This window comes from Spinacia oleracea, chromosome 4 (assembly GCF_020520425.1).
Source record: "Spinacia oleracea cultivar Varoflay chromosome 4, BTI_SOV_V1, whole genome shotgun sequence".
Classification (NCBI taxonomy): Eukaryota; Viridiplantae; Streptophyta; class Magnoliopsida; order Caryophyllales; family Amaranthaceae; genus Spinacia; species Spinacia oleracea.
In genome coordinates, this window is record NC_079490.1 from 171,508,516 (window position 1) to 171,530,393 (window position 21,878).

Genomic DNA, 21,878 nt, shown 5'->3' on the forward strand with positions numbered 1-21,878 from the left:
CCATTTGGCAAGACTGAATTAAATAAACAAGGAAAAGTTAGTCGATTGAAAACGACATGGATAAGTAACCAAAAATATGTTCCCGTCATAAGAAGAAGAAGAAAAGAGCAAGATTAACTAAAGGATCATACTTCGTATATATATTCATAGGCCATGTGATCAGATTCTGGGCTTATCTTTAAGAGCACATCCACGTACACACTACACACACACATATAAACTGTATGAATATCATTAATAAGATACAGTGAATCGTCTGTTTTAATTCCCAACTTCACATCTCATAATTGTACATGCTACAAACAAAATTTAATAATTATCTTCTTCACCACACGTGTCATGTAGATAGAGGCCAGTATTCTATAGCCTAAGCTCATCACTTAATTCAATCACCCAATTACTTACTTACATGTGGCAATAAATATCTGAATATGCACTAGCTAAGGCCTTGTTCTGTTAGTTTAGATAAGTTCAGATAAAATAAGTTCAGGAAAAAAAAGGGTTGACCTTATAACTAAAATAAGTTTAGATAAGTTCAGTTAAGTCCAGGTAAGTTCAGATAAGATAAGATCATAAAAAATAAGTGAAAATCAGGTGAATAGAACGCATTATGAGTTAGTAAGTCTTTAGATGGTACGTGGCAGAGGGATGTCAGTGGGGCGGGTTTTGCGGAAGACCCGCCCCGCATCCGCCCCAAGTAGGCGGGGATGGAGGTAGGTTTGACGGGTGATGGGGCGGGGATGAGTATAAAAATCGTACCCGTCATGGGTGATGGGTGGGTGTGGATTTTGTGTTGAACTCGCCCCATCCCCACTCGCCCCACCCCATCCCCACTCGCCCCACTTTATATCCGCCATGAGTGATGGGGTGAGTTTGAATTTATTTGCATCTTTAGGTGATAATATGAATTTAGGTGAGATTTTTAAGTTTTTTGTTTGGAATTTTTTGTTATGACGGGTATTATTTTCGATTATATATGTTACTTTAGTCATAAGGTATTTATTTTCAATAGTTAACTTTTATTACTCCGTATATATGGAAAATGTTTGCTAAATAAGAAAAAATAGGCGGGTATTAGCGCGTGTATGAAGCGGGGATAAGATAGGGATGGATACCCAGTTGGGTGGTGGGGATAGATTTTAGCTTACACCCGTTGTGGCGGGGATGGGGTTGAATTTTGTACCCACCGTGAGTGATGGAGCGGGGATAGGGATGAAAAGTTTAAGTGGGAATGGGGATGGATGAACCTACATCCGCATCTACCCCGCCTCATTGACATCCCTACGTGGTACTCAACATGAGATTGAATCTCGTCTATTTAGTGTCTTGCCCTTAAAATTTTCTCTACGTGCACACACTGACAAAAAAAATGTATATTTATATATTAAACCTTAAATGAATAGATGATGACTTCATACACTTATCCCTTTAATTTTGTGTTGTATAATTTCGTATCCTAAATTTAAATACCTGCACTTCATCAATTTTTGAACACTTGATCTTGATGTATGTTTTGGTTTGTTGCAAGAAGAATAAACCAATTGAACGAAGTACAAAGTATGTACAGAGTATAATTCAAAATACTAGATCACTTTTCATTAATCATGTAAGAATCAACTGTTGGAAGTTCTTGTTAGGAAATACAAAAGAAAAGAGTGTAAAAATGTGAATGTTGTTTTTGTCCCACATTGAAACTATAACTCATTTCCTCTTTGTTTATATATTGGGTTGAAGGTGTAACTCTTGTTTGAGAAAGTGTGAGAGTGGTATGGGTGGACACATAGCACACTCACGTGCGCGCGTGTCGGCTGGCCGGGTTGGGTCAGGCCATGGGCCTTGGGCTCTTGGGAATGTGATGCGCGGGCGTGGGGTGGGTTTTGTGGGCCTTACATATTCTTTTCGTACCGGGTTGTTTCGGTTAAAACATTGTTACGGGAATCTATATTGATTACGTAACCGTTGGTTTAATTAGCCTTAATGGCGGCCGTTACAATCTTTATTATTCTAGCCGTTTTTGGTCTCTTGCTTTTCCTAAAGTTTGATTATTTAATCAAACTTTGTACCTTCCAAAAAAGATATACGTAATACACAATTCCAGAAAAACCAAACACATGCTTTCTCTCCCAAATTGCTCTTGGTTTTGGGCATATGTTCTGACTCCATTCGGGTTTGTGCGTGCACACAAATTCGGAGTTGTGTTAATCCTGGAGGGCGACCGCTTTTGTTCTACTGCACCAGGAGGTAGTGCGGAATCGTCTTTTAGGACAGTGGTATCCCACGGCACAGCAATTGTTTGTTATATGTTTATCCGATTATTCGTATCTACCAGATAAGTATATTCTATCTACATTCTTATAGCAACATTATTATTATTATATTGTGCTAATTTGCAACAATCTAAAAGACGATTGATCAATGTTGCGTATGTTTTTTATGGTGTTGGTATAAATGTTGATTTCCTTAATTGGTCGGACCTTTAAGACGATCTGAAAATATACGAAATCGGAAATGACGAAAATGTTGTTGGTATTGCTTGGCCTTGCATCAGAGTGCTATTACTAAGGGAGTTTTCTAATTTCTACTCATATTAATGACACCGCATAATCTGTTGTTGGTATATGTGAAAGGAATTCGGTAATTAATTCGATCAAGTTTATTCTTGTTCCATTTTTTGGCATTTCGGAAACTGTGTTATGGAGCTTTTATGCATTTGTTATAAAATTGTTGTGCCTGGTTATGTATGATTCGTTATTGGATCTTTAATACGGAGTATTACGCATGTTAGTATTTTTTCGTTATTGCTACTAGAGCTGGCAATGGGTTGGGTTGGGTCGAAATCAGGTCGACCCATTTATAAACGGGTTGAGATTTTCCCAACCCAACCCGACCTGTTTAATTAAACGGGTTGAGATTTTCAACCCAACCCAACCCAACTATAAACGGGTTGACCTGAAGTTGACCCGTTTAATTTTTTTCCCACTTTTAATTGTAAATTGATTTGACTATAGAATTGCGAGGTGATTTTGTTATTGCATATCTCATTGCAAAAAGTAATTTTTCAATATGTATTTGACATGAATCAAAACGTCAAATAATTATTCAATGTTGAAGGGAAAATGAGAAATAAAATCTTTCAAATCACATTATACATATATATATTACATACTTGCTTGCACTTAAACGGGTTAGACGGGTTGTTTTCGGGTTGAAAATTTCAACCTGACCTAACCCATTTAATTAAACGGGTTGGGTTGGGTTGACCCATTTAATTAAACGGGTTGAAAATCTTGACCCGACCCTTTATTATTGGGTTGGGTTCGGGTTGGGTTGGTGGGTTGGGTCAATTTTTGCCAGCTCTAATTGCTACGGAGTATTGCTTCACTATTGTGGATTATTTATTTAGCATAAATGGGCTATATTAGAATTGTTTATAGTCTGTTTGTGGCCTTTGGAAATCACTTGGAATGTAAACCTGTCTGAACCAAATGTCACAACCTTGGATCGGGAGCTTTTTTTTTTCCGACTGAGATCATGTGATCAATATCATCAGAGCAATGCAATTTTACAATGATACGGTATACTCCGTATATGGTTATGCAAAGCGGTTCTCAGCATCTTGATAAGTCATACGTTTTGTATACTGCATTTATTTTCAGCCGGTTTGGTTTTTTGTTTGACTGGCATTTGGTTTTTATTAAGTTACCATTAATTTGGTCAATCATATATGATATATCGTGGTAGTCGTACATTGTGATTAGCTAAGTTTTAGCCTCAAATTACGTTAGTGTCTTTGTACATAAATGGTTCAAGGATCTTTTAATTTCTCATAACTCTTCGTGAATTATGCCGCCTTAATTACATTGGTTCTCCGTGAAACTCAAAGGACTTGTGTGTTGTGTTTATGGTGTTTTATGTAATTCTTGAGATAAGACGCCAAACAAGAGGAGTTTTATTTATTGCGGTTAGAGAAGTGTTCTCTGAATTCTTTCTCCTCGGACAAATAAATGTTGTTGTAATACTCATATAGTACTACCAGTATGTCCTACTCTTTCTGGTTCTTTGTCTAATGTAATACGAAGTAGGAGTACTTGTAGGAGTCATCCCCTTTTCTATTAAGTAGTCTTGATAGTTGGTTTTTTTTTTTTTTTTTTGTGTGTTCCTTGTTGGGGCATGAACTCCTCATCCCTCGAGATGGTTATCCTTCTTTATGGGCATAGCAATTAGCGACTCATATTGGGAGGCAGCAGCATGGATTAGACTTGTTGATGTTGTATGAGTTTTTTCAAATGCGTTATAAACTTATAATGTTACGGTCAACTAAATTTTTATTGTTGATTATTAATTTAGTTTTTCTTGTTTGACCTTTGTAACTATTTAATTCATTTTCCTCATACTTTTCTAAGTTAGAACTTGGGGGTAAGGATTGTTATTGTTATGGAATTAAAAGACAAACTTGACCAGCTAATGGAGTTCTTTGGTCTGGTTTTAAGAATCAGATGTCGTACTAATTACCTTTACTTTGGAGGTTTCGAAACGGTCGAGTGAATTTTTATTTATTGAGTGATATAGTTATTTCTCAATTTATTATCATTTTATAACTTATTTACATATTTTAGTTTATGTACCCTCTCATAGGCTCATGTTGGGTACTTTTTTGTTTTTTTTTTTTTAACTCTCTATCAGCTAGACTATGTGGGGGTTGGAGTTAAAATTTGAGCCCTAACGAGTAAGTAAGTTATGGTGCGAAATTGGTCGCTAGTAAGATTATAAGTGTGCTAAATGTACTCACAGTTGTCATGACTACTTTCCTGCGATGCTATCAATACTAATGAGGTTACTCATATTCTACTCGGCGAACAGGTGCAGTGATGGTAGCACACCCATCGAGCACGTTAGTAAGGAGGTCTTTAATCGCTTTCTAATATATGAATATTATTATATGTTTTACTTGTACCCCGTTTATGCATAATATTTATTTTGGTAAATAGTTTTGCAATGTGGGGGTAAGCTAGTATTTGAGACTAACTAATAAGTTAGTTGCAAACCTAGTTATGTTGAGTATGTTTGTAAACCTACGAAAGAATCGTTGCAACCACCTAAATACAAAAGTCATATGAGAAGTTTTATTCTTTTCTTGGGTTATAACGTTTGGGATTTATTGCATGTGTGTAGCCTAAATTTTAGCTTTGAGTGTGCCAATATGGATTGAGGTAATCATGTTGTTGGCTCTCACACGCTATAATGATGTTGGTGAGACTAATGTTTTTAATGTCTTAAGCCAAGATGAAGGTTCGCGGTAAATTATATGATACTTGATGGCTTGGTAAGGCAAATGAGTTGGTACATGTACATTTAATCTTATTCTCACCTCATGGAAAGTGTTTGGTAATCGTCAATTACCTAATGTACACTCGTTGTAGTTCTAGCATATTATTGTTAAATTTTGAGAAAGAACCCTCAAAATATTATGCTAAGATTGTTAGTAGTATTATGTTTCGTATGAACTACACTACGCTTGACATTGATTATTATGTGAGTGGTTTGAGCAGGTACAATCATAGCCCAAGTAATGATTATTGGGATGCTATAAGGTGATTGCTTCGGTACCATGTAGGTACCATGGATTGGAGTTTGCACTACTCCAAATTTCCAGGAGTGATTGGAGGGATCATGTGATTTCTATTTGGTATCTGTTAATTATAAAGTCCACTCCAATAGTCGTTGTTCTTCACCCTAGGGGGTGGAGCTGTATCTTGGAAATCTTGCAAGCAATCTTGTATAGACTGTTATGACTAATATGGAATATGAATTTATTGCTATTGATCGAATTGGCAGGTTATGAGGCAAAATGGTTGAGGAATGTGCTTGCAGATATTCCAGTGTGGGGGAAGCCAGCTCCTTGGCAATTGTTGTTGCAAAGAACCATGCCTATAATGGAAGATAGACACATTCGTTTGAGGTATAAAGCCGTCAAAGATATGTTGTCTATTGAGTAAATCTTTACTGTGTAAAGTCTGAAATGAATAAAGCGGATCCGTAAACGAAAAGGCCTATAATGAAAACTAGTTCTGGAAACATTGGAAGGGATGGACTTGAGGCCCATTGAATGAATTGTAAAATAATGAACTCCTACTCACAGAGTTCAAAGGACGACATTATGTTATAATTCGGAAGCACAAAATTTTATTTTTTGTCCATCCCCTAAATGTTATAATGTGCTTGCTACAATCGGAAAGAGGTTGAGCATACGGCTCTTAATGAACCCATACCATATGTTTGGTGGTGTGAATGTAGCTCACACTTGATGGGATTCACCTACGTAGGTGTGGAAGTGTGGCCGCTTCCTATGAGAATTGCGATATGGGCTATTCTCTAGAGCACCTATGAGCATATCCAGGTCGGACGTATGGCCAGTATAAGGCGTCACTTTATTCGCGGAGTTAGAATATCATACATATTCAGTTGTGTGCTTTGAGTGACGGGTTTCTAACCCCCTATCAAGTTCAATACGAAAGTCACTTGGTAGGAAAGACATCATAGCTCAAATGTCACTAAGTGTTAATTCAAGTCGAAAGACATTGGCACCTATTCAATTGGTATGTTTTGTCCAAAACCAATTCATTCTTTTCTTTCTTTTTCTCATCTTCGAACCTGTGGGGGATTGTTGGAAGTTCTTGTTAGGAAATACAAAAGAAAAGAGTGTAAAAATGTGAATGTTGTTTTTGTCCCACATTGAAACTATAACTCATTTCCTCTTTGTTTATATATTGGGTTGAAGGTGTAACTCTTGTTTGAGAAAGTGTGAGAGTGGTATGGGTGGACACATAGCACACTCACGTGCGCGCGTGTCGGCTGGCCGGGTTGGGTCAGGCCATGGGCCTTGGGCTCTTGGGAATGTGATGCGCGGGCGTGGGGTGGGTTTTGTGGGCCTTACATATTCTTTTCGTACCGGGTTGTTTCGGTTAAAACATTGTTACGGGAATCTATATTGATTACGTAACCGTTGGTTTAATTAGCCTTAATGGCGGCCGTTACAATCTTTATTATTCTAGCCGTTTTTGGTCTCTTGCTTTTCCTAAAGTTTGATTATTTAATCAAACTTTGTACCTTCCAAAAAAGATATACGTAATACACAATTCCAGAAAAACCAAACACATGCTTTCTCTCCCAAATTGCTCTTGGTTTTGGGCATATGTTCTGACTCCATTCGGGTTTGTGCGTGCACACAAATTCGGAGTTGTGTTAATCCTGGAGGGCGACCGCTTTTGTTCTACTGCACCAGGAGGTAGTGCGGAATCGTCTTTTAGGACAGTGGTATCCCACGGCACAGCAATTGTTTGTTATATGTTTATCCGATTATTCGCATCTACCAGATAAGTATATTCTATCTACATTCTTATAGCAACATTATTATTATTATATTGTGCTAATTTGCAACATCAACCATTAATCATTAAAATTCATAACCAATCAACTGTATTGATAACTATTGGTTTTCTGAAAAAAGATCTTTGTTTGCCTCTTCGATGTTGTAAAGGAGTTAAAGGTTATATTATCGTTTAGGCTATGTTCTATTTACCTTATTCCACTTATTTCAGGAAAAATAAGTTCAGTTAAGTTCAGATAACATAATCGAAAAAATAAGTGTTGACCAAGTATAATTTATAACTAAAATAAATTTTGATAAGTTCGGATAAGTTCAGGAAAAATAAGTAAAAATCAGGTGAATAGAAGGCACCCTTAACCATAATATAGGACGACGTAATTAACACTATGGTGTGTCAAAGTTGAGAAGAAATTAGGAAATTTACATGATGATTTGAAAATGATCTTGGCCAAAGCTATCCTAAAAGACAACATCTAGTAATTTAGGGTGACGTTTAGCCATTCATTTTTTCTCACTTTTTTTTTTTTGTATAATTGTACTATTATGATATGACAATATGACATCTAGTAAAGAGACATGACCCGTGAGATATCGATTCGAATCCTCAATCTGTCTATCCTATAATTGCATCTCATCTCCTATCCTATGCAATTAGAGTCGGGCTAACATGTGGGCTGCTCGAGCCCGACACGAAATTGACTCGACGCGGCATGAGGGGCACGATGATGGTCCATGGTCGTGCATGTAATTATTTTATAAACTTGGCACGAGTCCCACACGAGAATGACGGGTAGGTCTGCACATCGGCATGTTTGTTTTTTAAGAAATTAAAAAGAAATCTTAAAGTTAATAAAAGAGTCTGCTAGCATGGTACAACTCGACCAGGCACAACACATGGGATGGACCGTGCATGAGACTTATTTATGAAAAGAGGCACGAGCATGACACAATACGTCATGACTTTTCCTTGACACGTTCTAGGCATAGCTAGTTAGGATACGAAGCAGCGGAGCCAACATGTGGGCTCAAACTGTCGAACATGTGCCAAACTCTAGACGCAATTCACAACACGACTTTTTCTTAATCTGTTCTAAGCATAACCATTAGATGATGAAACACGTGGGGCTAATACGTGTGCAACACAACCAGACACATGCCCAACTCTAAAATCTAGATGTAATTATGTGCCAAGGAATCTTGACGCATGCAATCCACAACGTGACTTTTTCTTACCCCATTCTAGGCATAACCATTAGAATACGAGGCATGCAGGGCTGTTACGTGCGTCAACACAACCAGACACATGCCCAACTCTAGACGGTAAATATGGGCCAAAGGACTTATACTAGTACGACATGGAATAGATATATAGAATTATAGAACTATGGTGATTCAACATTTGAAATATTATTTAACCCTTGAGCAATAATTGTCTTTTTTTTTAAACAATAAATCACGTCAATCCGTTACTCAAAAACCCATCAAAATCTGACAAAACTGCCCGATATTTAAATTAGGTATTCTATATATTTCTATGGTCGCACCACAAATTCCTAGATATAGTCATATTTATTTGTCACCACCGCCTTTTTTACATCATCCATCTTCTTCTTTTTATTTCCTTCTAGAAACCTTTGCCCCCTCCTGTTCTTATCATCTTTTTTCTAGAATCTTTCTATCTATCCATCTATAAAAATACAAATCAAAATATCCCAATCATACCCATTAAATTAAATTCAAATTTTAAATTTATATTCTCCTATTCTTATATAAATACCACTAAAAATAGCTACTTCTATCTCACAAAACTTCTCTCAAAAGATTGTTATTAAGAAGAAAAAGAAAAAAAGGATATGGATTCAATAATTCCGGGTTTGATTGATGATTTGGGTCGGGAGTGTTTGATTCGGGTACCTTTTAATGAACTCCCGACTGTAGCCTCTGTTTGCAGGAATTGGAGTTATGAAATCAGTGTGCCGGAGTTTTTCCGCCACCGGAAGGCGGCCGGAGTTTCGCGGCCGATTATTGTGATAGCTCAAGCTCAAGTTGAAGCTCAGTCTGAGGTTCCAATTGAAAATTCGGACCCGGACCCGGTTGTTAAGGAGCATCCAGCAAGGCCGGCATACCGGCTTACAGTATCGGAACCGAAAGCCGGTATATGGGCACATCTGCCCCCGATTCCCGGGCTACCCGAAGGGTTACCCATGTTTTGCGGTTTGGTTGGGTCCGGGTCGGATCTTGTGGTCGTGGGCGGGTGGGATCCGGTTACGTGGAAGGCGTCACAAGCTGTGTATATTTACAGTTTTTTATACGGGAAGTGGCGAGAGGGCGCCGATATGCCAGGTGTACGGAGGTCCTTTTTCGGATGCGCCGCGTCCGATATTGATCGGACGGTTGTGGTTGCTGGGGGACATGATGAGGACAAGAACGCCTTGAGTTCAGCGATGATGTATTACGTGGAAGAAGATAAGTGGGTCACACTGCCCGACATGTGCAAGCCACGTGACGAGTGCAAAGTCGTTTTCCACCGTGGCAGGTTCCATGTCATCAGTGGTTACCCAACTGATATGCAAGGGTGCTTCGAGAGGACGGTGGAGGCGTTTGATTCGTCCACGTGGCAGTGGGGCCCTGTTGTCGAGGAGTTTCTAGAAGTCGGTTCGGGTCCGGGGTCGTGCGTGGTGGGTCCCGACGGGCGGATGTACTCGTGTATAGGAAGGCGGAGCAGTGACGTGGCGGTCCGGCAAGGTGACAAGTGGTTGGTGGTGGCCGAGGTTCCGGCCGACGTGCGAAGCTCCCATTGGACGGTTACTTATGGGGATAAACTAGTGGTGATTGGGTCTTCAAAATTGGGGGAACCTCATAGTGGTTATATGTTGGATTTGAAGAACTTTAAGTGGACTAAGTTAGAATTGCCTACTAAGTTTAATGGACATGTTCAATGTGGCTTTGTTTTAGAGATTTAAGGGTTGTAATTGTAATATATGGTACTTGTATTTGTTGCAAGTTTTAAATAGGGTTTAGTGTATGTGAATATGTAGTTAAAACAAAAAAAAAAATCGGAGAAACTAGTGTACATTTTGAGTGGTTAAGTTTATGTAATTCCACGTCATATATGTATGAAATTTTGGACACATTGTACAATATAATGCAATGAGTAAATATATGATCTCATAGCCATAGCTTGTTATATGTTTCTACTCCGTACAATACAATCTAATTGAGCCAACTTTGGCATTTTGTTCAGGAGCATTCAGTTCAGTTCAGGAGCATTCAGTTCAGTTCAGGAGCATTCAGTTCAGTTCAGCTCTAAAGAATAGGGCCTTAGTAGAAGTACTTAGTACTAGTAGTAGACTAGTAGTTAATTTTATAATATACTTACTCCGCTTCTTTTTAGTTGCAACACTTTACTATTCACGTTTGTCAATGCGTATCTTAAACAATTAATATATTTAATTACTGATAAGTAAAAATTATAAAATAAATATAATTTTCGCAAAAATTATAAAAAAAAACAAACAAAATAGATTATGTAAATAGTGCAAAAAATGAAAGTGTTGCAACTATTTTGAAACGAAGGAAGTATATTTTTCCGAAATTTTCCAGTCTCTAAAAGAGGGAACTTTTCGCAATGTTATACTCCCTCCGTTCCTAAATACGTGTCCAGTTCCCATTTATAGCGTTCCCTTTTATGTGTCCACTTTCCGTTTTTGGACATACACATTTCCCACTTTTCTATACACTTTTCCCACTTTTCCATACACTTTTCCCACTTTTGTATACATCATTATTACTTTTTCTTACACATTCTACACTTATCCCACTTTTCAATCACCACCTCCACTTTTATTTATACTTTATCAATAAACAATTATCTAGTTTTTCCTTTCCCAAAAAAAAAATCTCAATCATTACCTCTTACACACCATTCAATTATTTTAATTACCGTGTACATGTCCAAAGTAGACACGTATTTAGGAACGGAGGGAGTAATATTGATTATAAAAAGTTCTATTAGTGTATCAAATTATCAATTATATGCAGGGAATCGGAATCACAATCGTCCTAGATATTGTGTTTGTGATAAGTCATTCTTGAATCTTGACTAGCAGGGAAAAGTGGTAATTTATTGTGGAATAATCAAGTAAAGAAAAGTGGTTAAAGTTGCTTAGTTGCACACAAAAGTCATTGTTATACTTTGCCTGATTCCTTCGCATAGTTATACGAGTACTAGCCTTCTGTTTGACAAAGTTGCTTAGTTATCTCCAAGAATTACTAAGTGTCGCCGTCAAACTACCAATTTTTAAGGGTCTCCATCTTATCCGTCGGTGAAATTTTTTACCCTTGCACATCCTATTTCTTTGGGTGAGTTTATCCATAGTGCGGAGAGGAGTGTGGAAGTAGAGATAGTCGTGGGCTGGGTTAGATTTCGGGCCCATATATTGAGCCCACACTAGGCCCATTCTTTATCGTATCGGGTTGGGTCAAAAAGTTCAAGACAAGGCCCAGGCTCACGGGCCGTCGTGTCTAAGCCTAGTTTTATTAAATTTAGTGTGCTTTGTCATGCTGGGTCGAGTCGTGACATGACTTATCGTGCTTTCTCCAAAAAAAAAAGATGCAGCCCACGACCCACGACTTCGTGCTTATATTGGGCCGTGCTTTTTTCATGCTCGTGGCAGAAATTTTCTTGTCGGATCGGGCCTCGGCCCGGCCCGATCCACATCCATCTTTATGTGGAAGGGAGCCTGGAGCCGGATTCTTAAAATATTGTTGTAGAAAACTACAACAATTTTGGAGGTAAATTTGAAAATTCAAAACTGCACCTTTTATCTCCAACCAAATCAAATCATGTTACATTATCAAACTTTATCCTACTTAATTATCATTTTTTAGAGTTCAGGTGAGTCTGAATATTGAAATTGAGTCTAAGGAATAACTCTGCAAACTACACATGATTGAGTTAGTTAGCGGAGAAGGGGAAGGTCGGAGAGTATAAACTCAGTAAGTCAGTAACGACCTTACAATTAACACTCCGTAACATCTATTAGGAACTAAGAACAAGTTGTAAACTATATTTTTCCACATAAAACTATACAAGTAGTATCAAGTTGCAAAGTTAAACTATATTTTCCATATAAAACTATACAAGTAGTATAAAATTGCAAATGAAGTGTTTGGCTTGATTAAATTAAGTAGAATTGATAAGATCGAAGTTGGAATATTTGGCCGTAAAGTTTGGTCCAAGAGTTTAAGATAGACATTTAATTGTACAGCTCAGTCTATCACATTTACGTAAAACATGCAATTTATGGGAAAATGTATCTTATCCAGATTCCCATAACCCCAAGAACAAGAACAAGGCTATCAACAAAAACAAAACCAAGTTTCATAAGTAATCTACGAGTATTTAATGATTTTAGGCCCATGCTTACATATTCCACGTGTTATCGACTAAGTCGTCAGCTTCATCATTCAACCAATTCTACTCATCTACGTTCTGTTCTTATCATGGTGGTCCTGGATTCTTTACTCCATTATTTCTATGTTTAAGTAATGTTATGTTCCCTTCTCTTAGATCAGACCAGAAAAACAAAAACCACTCATAAAAAACACACAGATCAAACTAAAAATTAGAAAAATTAGCACCAATTCTTAAATAAATTTGGTCCACAATAAACATGCCTTAAAATAAAATCAACAACTTATTCCTAATTTATTTTGGCATTTTATTAGGATTATTATGAAAAAAATATCAAATTAGTATCGTTGATACATGTTGTGCTTGAATAATGTGATTTTAAGTCACAATTCGCTTGTAAAAAACATAAGGTTACTATACTTCAAAAAATAGTTATTATGTCTAAGAATTTTGGTGTTTAATTTATTATAGTTACTATATGAACAATAAATGTCACTATGAGTGGAAAAAAAGCGCTAGAGAAAACTATTAATTTTGGGTCTACACTAATATTATTGTAAACCAGGTCCACGCAAGAATAACCCAGATAAGACCAGGTGAAAGAGAACAAAGCCTAAGGGTATAAAACACACTAAACTAACAATAGAATCAAATCCCCAACCTCTTTATTAATTGGGAACGACCCACTAAAAAGAGGTTTTCATGTCGTTCCTATAACCCTACTGTATTATACTAGGAAAAAAACAAAAAACATTAAGACCAGACTAGGAAAAATCAGAACAGACTAAAAAAAATCCAAAAAGACAAGACCTAATCACACCAGAAACTAGAAAAATCGGACAAAACCAGGTGATTAAAACAATTAGGTCGTGATTTCTGTACAAGCAAACTCAAATGATCTAACATATGTAGTATTATACCATAGAGATCTTTTGGAGTATACAAAAATAGGATCTTTCCCAGTACAAGTGATTCTCTGATGATTTCCAAGCAATGGCATGATTATTATTTCTGATATTAACTGTAAAAACTCTAATTCATCAACAATATATAGCCAAAAAACATCCAATATCAAAATTTCTATTTGATTCTCATGCATTTGAATAAGACTTCGAAGAACAACTTGTACATGTGCCGCTTCAAGTACATCCTCTCTACCTTTTCCCTACCTCTTAATCCCATTTCCTGTCTAATTGACGGGTTTTTCAGTAAATACCTGAGATTTTCAGCTAGCACTTTCGTCCCCGGACGTCCCACGGGATGAAGAAGACCGGTTACATTTTGCTCAACTATTTCTTTTGTACCACCTGCATCTGTTCCAAGTACCTAATCCAAGAATTAAAGAATAATAACTCATCAATTCATCATACTCCATTCCAAGTAAATCAATTAGGGCAAAGGAAAAGACCTTACAGTGTGTTTGATAGATGGTTATGGTAATAGATTAATCCCTTGTTTTAAAACATAAGTTTCATGTCAATTATTGATCCATGGTAAAAATGCAACTCCATTTTCAAACAAATAAACATGTGTTGAAAAAAAATCACCACCACTCAATAGCCCTCTAAAATGGTACTCTACAACTCCCTCCGTTCCTAAATAAGTGTCATATTTCTATTTATAGCGTTCCCTAATAAGTGTCCACTTTCCATTTTTGGACATATACTTTTCCCCCTCTTTCATAAATTTTCCAACTTTTCCATTCCCACATCCACTTTTATTCGTACTTTAACCCGAAAAGGCTACATATACCCTTGGCCCCTGGTTGTGATTGGTCTAAAATTTCAAATTCAAATACCGTTTGATATTTTAGATTTAAATTTTAATCTCATGTGGAGTTGCTTATGTGAAAACAACCAATGAAAACCCAGGGTATGTTACTATTTGGTACCCTGAGGGCTGAGGGTACATGTAGGCATGTAACAGCTTCCACTTTATCCTTCCCCGAAAAAACAATCGCAATCATTGTTTTTCTTATACACTTTTAATTTTTCTTAATCCCCACGCATTCTTCCAAATAGGACACTTATTTAGGAACGGAGGGAGTAATGAATAGTTGAGAAATTTTAAGAAGGAATAAAATATACTTGTGAGGTGGACAAATTTACATATAAACTCATCATTGTTACTGTCATTTTATCACAGATTACCAAACGAGCTGTTATTACTTTGACAAGACCAAGTCTCATATAAGCTCATGACACTTATTAGAACAGTATCTCCAATTCGTAGACTTACGGCAACAAGGGGGATTCTAATAACAAGAGAATATACAATGAAAAACAAGATGACAATTTGAAAATGCATTCTAGAAGGTTAAAAATCAACTAATCACAAAAGAGGAAAAGATAAAATAAAGAATAAGAAACCAAATAAACAAGAAGTCAGTCAGAACTTACAGGCAGACCAAATCCCATAGCTTCAATTGTCACTCTTCCAAATGTCTCCCCGAGCCCCTGATGAAAGATACAGATTAGTATACTCCAAGAACAATAATCCCAGAAACACAAAAGTTTCATTTTTAGAAATAATAACTCATATCCTGTCACCAAAAGAACAGAAAAGAAAAGAAAGAACAGAAAAAAGGGGTTCAGCATGAACGCCATGAGTCTCGTGACGTATTAGACAACCAATGAATCTATGATCCCCCCTCAAAAATGACAGCTATGTCCTGCATCTGGTATTGCCAAGTAAAAGTAGACCCTCTGGTCAATCTTATGACAGTTGAGAAAGTTCCTGATTCTACATATGACATGATTGGTGGTCTTGACCAACAAATCACAAGATTAAAGAGGTTTTTCTTCTGTTTATTTTCAATGAATCATTACTCGTACTATTTAGGGATACGCTGTTTGTCTCGTTGAAATATCACACATGTTTTGTTCATAAATTGTTCAGGTGATTGAGCTACCAATAAAACATCCAGAATAGTTTGAGAGTCTTGGAATTGCTCAACCAAAGGTATCGTAGAATGTTATATGCACTGTGCTTATTGTATAAGTTATGATCTTTAAAGTGCATTAGTGTAAGGTCACTCAAACTAAGGCTACATTTCTCTTTTATAATGTTATGCTCCTACAGAAACACAAAACCCTCTTCATTTACAACTGCTCACTGCCCAGAATATAGCTAGTTGATATCAGAGTTAGATAGATAAAATCTTGGGAAGCTAAAAGTAATAAGTCAAAACAACTCAATGGAGTTACATGAATATCTAAAGGAGTACCAACCATGGAAGATGGCATCAGATTAGCCTCAGGGAATACTGATATAAAGATGCCATACCAAATTACTAATAGTAATATGAATTCATCAATGTCAACTTTTACATATCAGCTATATTATGATGCAGGGTCAATAACGATAGAATCAAGAAGTACCTGGACGTTTAAGAAATTATTTACCTGGGAATTAGTGACATATACATCTGCAGCGGAATAAAGTGAAGCAACACGTGTTGTTGTTGGACTCCACAGGATGGATTTTGACAAGTTCGAATGCTTTGACAAAAATTCAAGTATTTCTTTCACATATGTCACCTTGTTGCTCTTTGATCCAACTGAACCAATAAGAATCTTCAGTTTTTGTTCAGAAACTTCACGAAATCGTGGAATTTCCTGGGAAGTATCATCAGATCTTGAGGGATCTGTGCCATTCACTGACAGGCCATCAGATATGCTGCTCCGGGAAGAATCACTGTTGTTATTCGGCTTCAAAGATAGACCTCTTAAATGAAACTTCTTAGCCAATTTGGATGTTTTTTGCTCTGTATCCGTTGAAGTCTTTAACCTGATTTCACTTTGAGTAGGTTGTTCATCAATTACCAAATATGCTGATTCAACAAGGAGGAGCTGACCTTTGGGAGAATTTATGCTACCCAGAGAAATGACTAGCATATCATGATCTGTCAATCCCATTTCTTGCCTTACAGCATGTCGTAGCATCTGACGCTTCTGTGACATTCTCTCCGGATTTGATAAAGGAGTATTAAGTGAGCAGGGGATGCCTGCTACGAAGGCCAATTCGTCGTTGACAGAGAGGGGAATCAATGCTGTTTGAGTTGTTAATGTAATGTTGTCTTCTTTAGACCAGTCAAGCCACTGCTTAGATTGTAATTCGGAAAGGAATACCAGCATTTTTACTCGGTTGAGCATGAATTTTGAGCGGTCAAAGTACTCACGGCGATTCTCCATGATCCACCAGGCGATTTGATTCGAGCCAGCCTTGAAATATGTAAGATATCTCTCTGCAGAGGAAACAACAGAGCATCAAATAGATATCTTCATGTATTCTAATAACAAGTCGAATCAAATCTGTAATTGTTACTATATAAAAAAAAATACTCCCTCCGTTCCTAAATAAGTGTCATTTTTCCATTTTTGGCGTTCCCTTATAAGTGTCACATTTCTATTTTTGAACATGTACTTTTCCCACTTTTCCATACACTTTTCACACTTTTCCATACACTTTTCCCACTTTTCTATAAATCATAATTACTTTTACTTACACATTCTACACTTTTCCACTTTTCAATCCCCACATACACTTTATTTGTACTTTATTCAATTAAACAATTATCTATTTTATCATTTCTCCAAAAAAAAACATTCTCAATCATTAACTCTTACACACTTTACAATTTTCTTAAGCACCGTGCCGAGGCCCAAAAGTGGCACTTATTTAGGAACGAAGGGAATAGGGAGCAAGGCTTGAGGTATAAAGTAACATTATAAGATGGGAGGGAGGAGGCTTATAGAGCATAGAAAACTTATGCTGCAAATATAACGTTTTAAGAACAGTATATAAGAACAGTATAGAGTTCAAAGATCCACACAAACTGAAAAACAAGTGGGTACAATCAATGAAGTTAATAGGAAGTCTTTAAACTTCCATACTCCCAAAATTATCGCCATATGATCTGAAACATGCAAGAGAAAACAAACTAACAAATCTAGACACTTTGTTTAAGGATGTGATAATATGGTAACCAGAACATTTAGACACTGATAAAATAACACATCATTACATGTCCAATATGGTACAAACTTGCTTCTGTAGCAGTGTCCATTAAATATTGATCGCTCAAATATCTCTACATGTACAACAAATTGCAGTAAAATACTTTTCACAGCTCATAGCACCATTAAGCCTCCAATGATGCAAGACGACATGGGTAAGCTGATACCCACTTCTTGAGCTTAATATTCGCTAAATAGGTCATCATAGACTTTTGACACAGTACATGCATCTAAAAAATAGAGTCGTCTATGTAGGTGATCAGAAACTCCTTACGAAAATTCGTTGCTTCCAATTCCGTCTAAACAACATAAGCAATTCTCGCAGTTGTTTGAATCTTGATGTTTGGTATTTCTCAACTAATAGAGGGTGAATACTGAATACACATCGAAGGAAAAAAAACATAACTAGAATTAAGTACTAAGCCAGATATGGAGTATCACCAATATTAGAAGCAATCAATGTCTTGTTGGATTAAGGAAACACATTTATGTACTCATTATAATATTTTTGCAAATCAATAGAATTTACAAGCTAGATTTCTCTTTTCATGTATATGATGCAATTTCTTTACTTGGATTAGCATAAGGTAAAGTCAAGTCATTGTCCAAGCATCCCACAGCAAGCTGAGAAAATAAAATCTGAAGAATTTCCAAGAATGAGATCATACCTATCCACTGTGCACAAACTGCTGATCCAGCAATGACAAGATCAGCTTTCATGGCAGCCTTGAAGCTGTGCTCTGCCTTGTCATCAACTATCTTGATCCTTCTCTTTGTTAGCTCAGCCAATAAACCACCCCGTCTGCTTAGAACTACGGCATGAACTGTGGCCCCACAACTCAGGAGCTCTGTTGCCAGCTCCAGCATCGAAAGGGGAGCTCCAGTCATTGACAGCTCGTGGAATACCAATACAAAGTTTCTAGACCAAACCAGACGTGCAAAGAGCTCATTCCTATCACATGTTCCTATTCGTTTCTCGGGACTCCACTCAAGAATCCTATCCTCGGTAGAGACAAATGGACCAACGAGCAACCGGTAGGAAGAATTACTCATTGGAATCTCCTCTTCCACCACCTCCTCCAAGTCTCTCGTTCTAGATTCTTGTTCAATCTTTAGTTTCCCACGTGTTTTACTTGGTGAACCGCGCCTTCCTTTCTTACTCCTCTTTTTGGAAGGTACAACTACAGCCCGAGGTGGTCTAATTCTAGGAGGTAAAATAACATTCGCTTCTTCAGTCAAGGATGTATCTATGCTATTGTTTAACTTGATCTCATTTCCTACCACACTATGGTTAGACCTATTCTTCACATTAACAAAGTTATCATCTGATATCAATTCACGGCGTTGACTCTGATTCTGCCCTGAATCGACATACTCATTCCTGGAATTACTCCCAAACCCAACTTGAGTACCTTCATTATCCCCATGAGCCCACCTTGACTGGATGTAGAACCCACCATAAGTCCATAGAGTAATCAGAAGTAACCAGTAAACCACCCGACTATTCCTAAACCACTGAAATTTACCCCCACCAGATCTACCCTCTCGCCTAGGTGTTCGAGTAGAAGGAAGCCTCCGAAATGTGGGAGAAGACTTCGGGGTTGATCTTCCTGACAATGTAGTCTTTATGGTTCTCAACGCCGATGGCCTAATCACATTTCCCAGCAAATCTTCATCGTTATAGTTATCCTCCATTACAACTATCCACACTAACTATCCTATTAGATCATTATCTCACAAAATCAGGAGAATGTATCATGTAAAACTAGCTGTAGAGCATTTAGATATCAAAAAAGCCCAAACCAAAATACATCACAACACACCCTTGTACAGCTTCTTAATCTCAGATTCTGCAAATTACAATGGCATAAGTTAAAACAAAATAATCTATTGAATTCAAGAAATTAGTTCAAAGTGAACACATTCTCCAAAACAAATTTTCACAACAACTTCCTACTCTGATTCACAGGTATAAACTACAGCATCCAAATTCCCAAATCTGGTGTTTGCATAGTTAATAACAAAAATAATACCTAAAAAATTAAAGGCCATCGAACAGAACCAATTGCTTAAATTACTTAAATAAAGAGAAATTCACCACAATGTAAGTTTCTTTTGTCAATTAAATTCAATAAGAAAAAAAACCCACAAAAATTACAATCCTCACTCTACTCATTCCTACATTCATAAGAAACTAATTATCTTGCATAAACATTCAACAACAATTCCAGTTCATTTACTATTTTTATATTTTGGAATTTTACACACAAATAAATATAACTCATAAACTACGAATAATTTCCTTCAATAGAAAAAACCCGGAAATAGATCACATCAATACTACATTTTAAAATTAAAATAATCGCAAACAAAAAAGAAAAGCGACGAGAAAATCATCACCATTGTATGACGCCAATAGCTTTCCTTTTGGGGGATATTTTCAGGAAGATTATGAGATTCAGAGAAGCTTAAAGCTGAATAGTAGATGTAGTAGCAGCAGCACAAAATGAGCTCACTATTCAGCTGCTGGCCTGCTGCTGCTTATTTTATTTTTTTCCTAATTATTTTTTAATCCAAGTGAAGAAGAAGAAGAAGAAGAAGAAGAAGAAGAAGAAGAAGAAGAAGAAGAAGAAATTCAGGAGAATTGATGAGACTGTCGGAGGAGAGAGAAAGTATCTGACTTAGTCTTTCTCATTTACGGATTACGGAGTACGAGTACGAGTACGGAGTATTATATTACGGAGTACGGAGTACGGAGTATTATATTACGGAGTAGTATTGTGGGATTGACCACGGCACGTGTATTTGGGATTGACCGGACCACAAACAAATTCTTATACGCAGTATGCATGATGCAGAACTAAAGATGGTTGTGACTTGTGAGTCGAATCAGGCCCATGGGTCATGGGCTGGACAGGCAGACCCACGCCAAACCCACTTTGCATCCGGTCGGGCTGTGTTAGGCTGAAATTTTCAAAATAGGGACCTTGTCCAGCCCAAACACGTGGACCCCGTGTGGGACCCGCCGAGTCTTCGTGTTAAGCTTAAAATTTTACTAAGCCTCCATTTTATTGGATTGAACTTAATCTGAACTTACCTGAACTTATTTTATCTGAAAAAAAAACTTATTTTGTCTGAAACAAACTTATTTGTGTGAGAAAATGTCTAAGAAAACTTATTTTTGCTGAACTTGTATTGTCTGAACTAAACTAAACTTACTTTGTTTGAAATAAATCAAAATAATTCGAACAGAACAATGCCTAAATTTAGCGTGTCATGTCGGGCTTATTCAAAAAAAAATATGACCTACACGGCTACACCCAGCCCATGGCCCACGACTTCTTGCTCGTGTTAGGCCGTGCTTTTTCCCATCCGCGTGCAGGGTTGGGTTAGGTCGGGCCAGCCCACTACTATCTTTAATGATACATCAGATATATTACCAGGTTTATGTTTATTTTTGTTTTTATTTCAAAGTTTGCTAAAATTAGAAGGATTATCTTAAGCTATTGTGTTTTAACCTATGAGAAGTGTATGTCTACCTCTTCGCTGAAACTTTTTGTGCAGGCTTCAAAGCCATATTTCTACTAATTTTGCTGTCAGTACGTTAACGCACATATTACATGCAAATAGGACTTAGTTTCATGTATGTCAACATTACTCTAACTTAATTAACCTTTTAAAATAATAACATGATATTATATTTTCTAAAATAAGACAATGTGAAGAGTATGGAGCTCTACACTAAATTGCAACAAAATGGGAGCCTATATAAGGACTGAAGAAATATTAAACACTTATATTCCCCATTCTCCAAGCCATAGACATTACATATGTGAAGTTGCAACAAAATGCAAGAGAAATACACAGTTATAAGGACCTAGCAGTGATTACACATTAGAGTCGAGGCTAAAGAAGGCTGTGGGTCGGCCGACCCGAAGCCCAACCCGGTACGAAAAAGCCAAACCTGAGCATGAAAAAAACACGGCCCAGCACAAAGTCGTGGGCCTGGCCTGTGCCTCAATCTTTAGTCAAGGCAAGGCTGAATGTTAATTCAAAT

At 37.1% G+C, this 21,878-nt stretch overlaps 2 protein-coding genes and 1 long non-coding RNA gene across 3 annotated transcripts; 2 read left to right on the forward strand and 1 right to left on the reverse strand.

Moving 5' to 3' along the window:
* The first annotated feature begins 8,947 nt into the window (after positions 1 to 8,947).
* Positions 8,948 to 10,560, forward strand: LOC110787779 (F-box/kelch-repeat protein At1g80440). Its single transcript, XM_021992423.2, has one exon. It carries the CDS (start codon positions 9,241 to 9,243, stop codon positions 10,348 to 10,350), a length of 1,110 nt encoding a protein of 369 aa, XP_021848115.1. The 5' UTR covers positions 8,948 to 9,240; the 3' UTR covers positions 10,351 to 10,560.
* A 3,138-nt stretch (positions 10,561 to 13,698) lies between these two features.
* Positions 13,699 to 20,527, reverse strand: LOC110787777 (uncharacterized). The gene is made up of 5 exons (XM_021992422.2): positions 20,222 to 20,527; positions 18,490 to 19,671; positions 16,208 to 17,049; positions 15,203 to 15,259; positions 13,699 to 14,129 (listed from the first exon to the last, which is right to left on the reverse strand). The coding sequence occupies exons 2-5, from the start codon at positions 19,514 to 19,516 to the stop codon at positions 13,884 to 13,886; spliced, it is 2,172 nt and encodes a 723-aa protein (XP_021848114.1). The 5' UTR covers positions 19,517 to 19,671; positions 20,222 to 20,527; the 3' UTR covers positions 13,699 to 13,883.
* LOC110787778 (uncharacterized) lies at positions 15,266 to 16,350 on the forward strand. The gene is made up of 3 exons (XR_002533170.2): positions 15,266 to 15,597; positions 15,702 to 15,764; positions 16,156 to 16,350. It is a non-coding gene; the product is annotated as an uncharacterized lncRNA (long non-coding RNA).
* Positions 20,528 to 21,878: the final 1,351 nt, after the last annotated feature.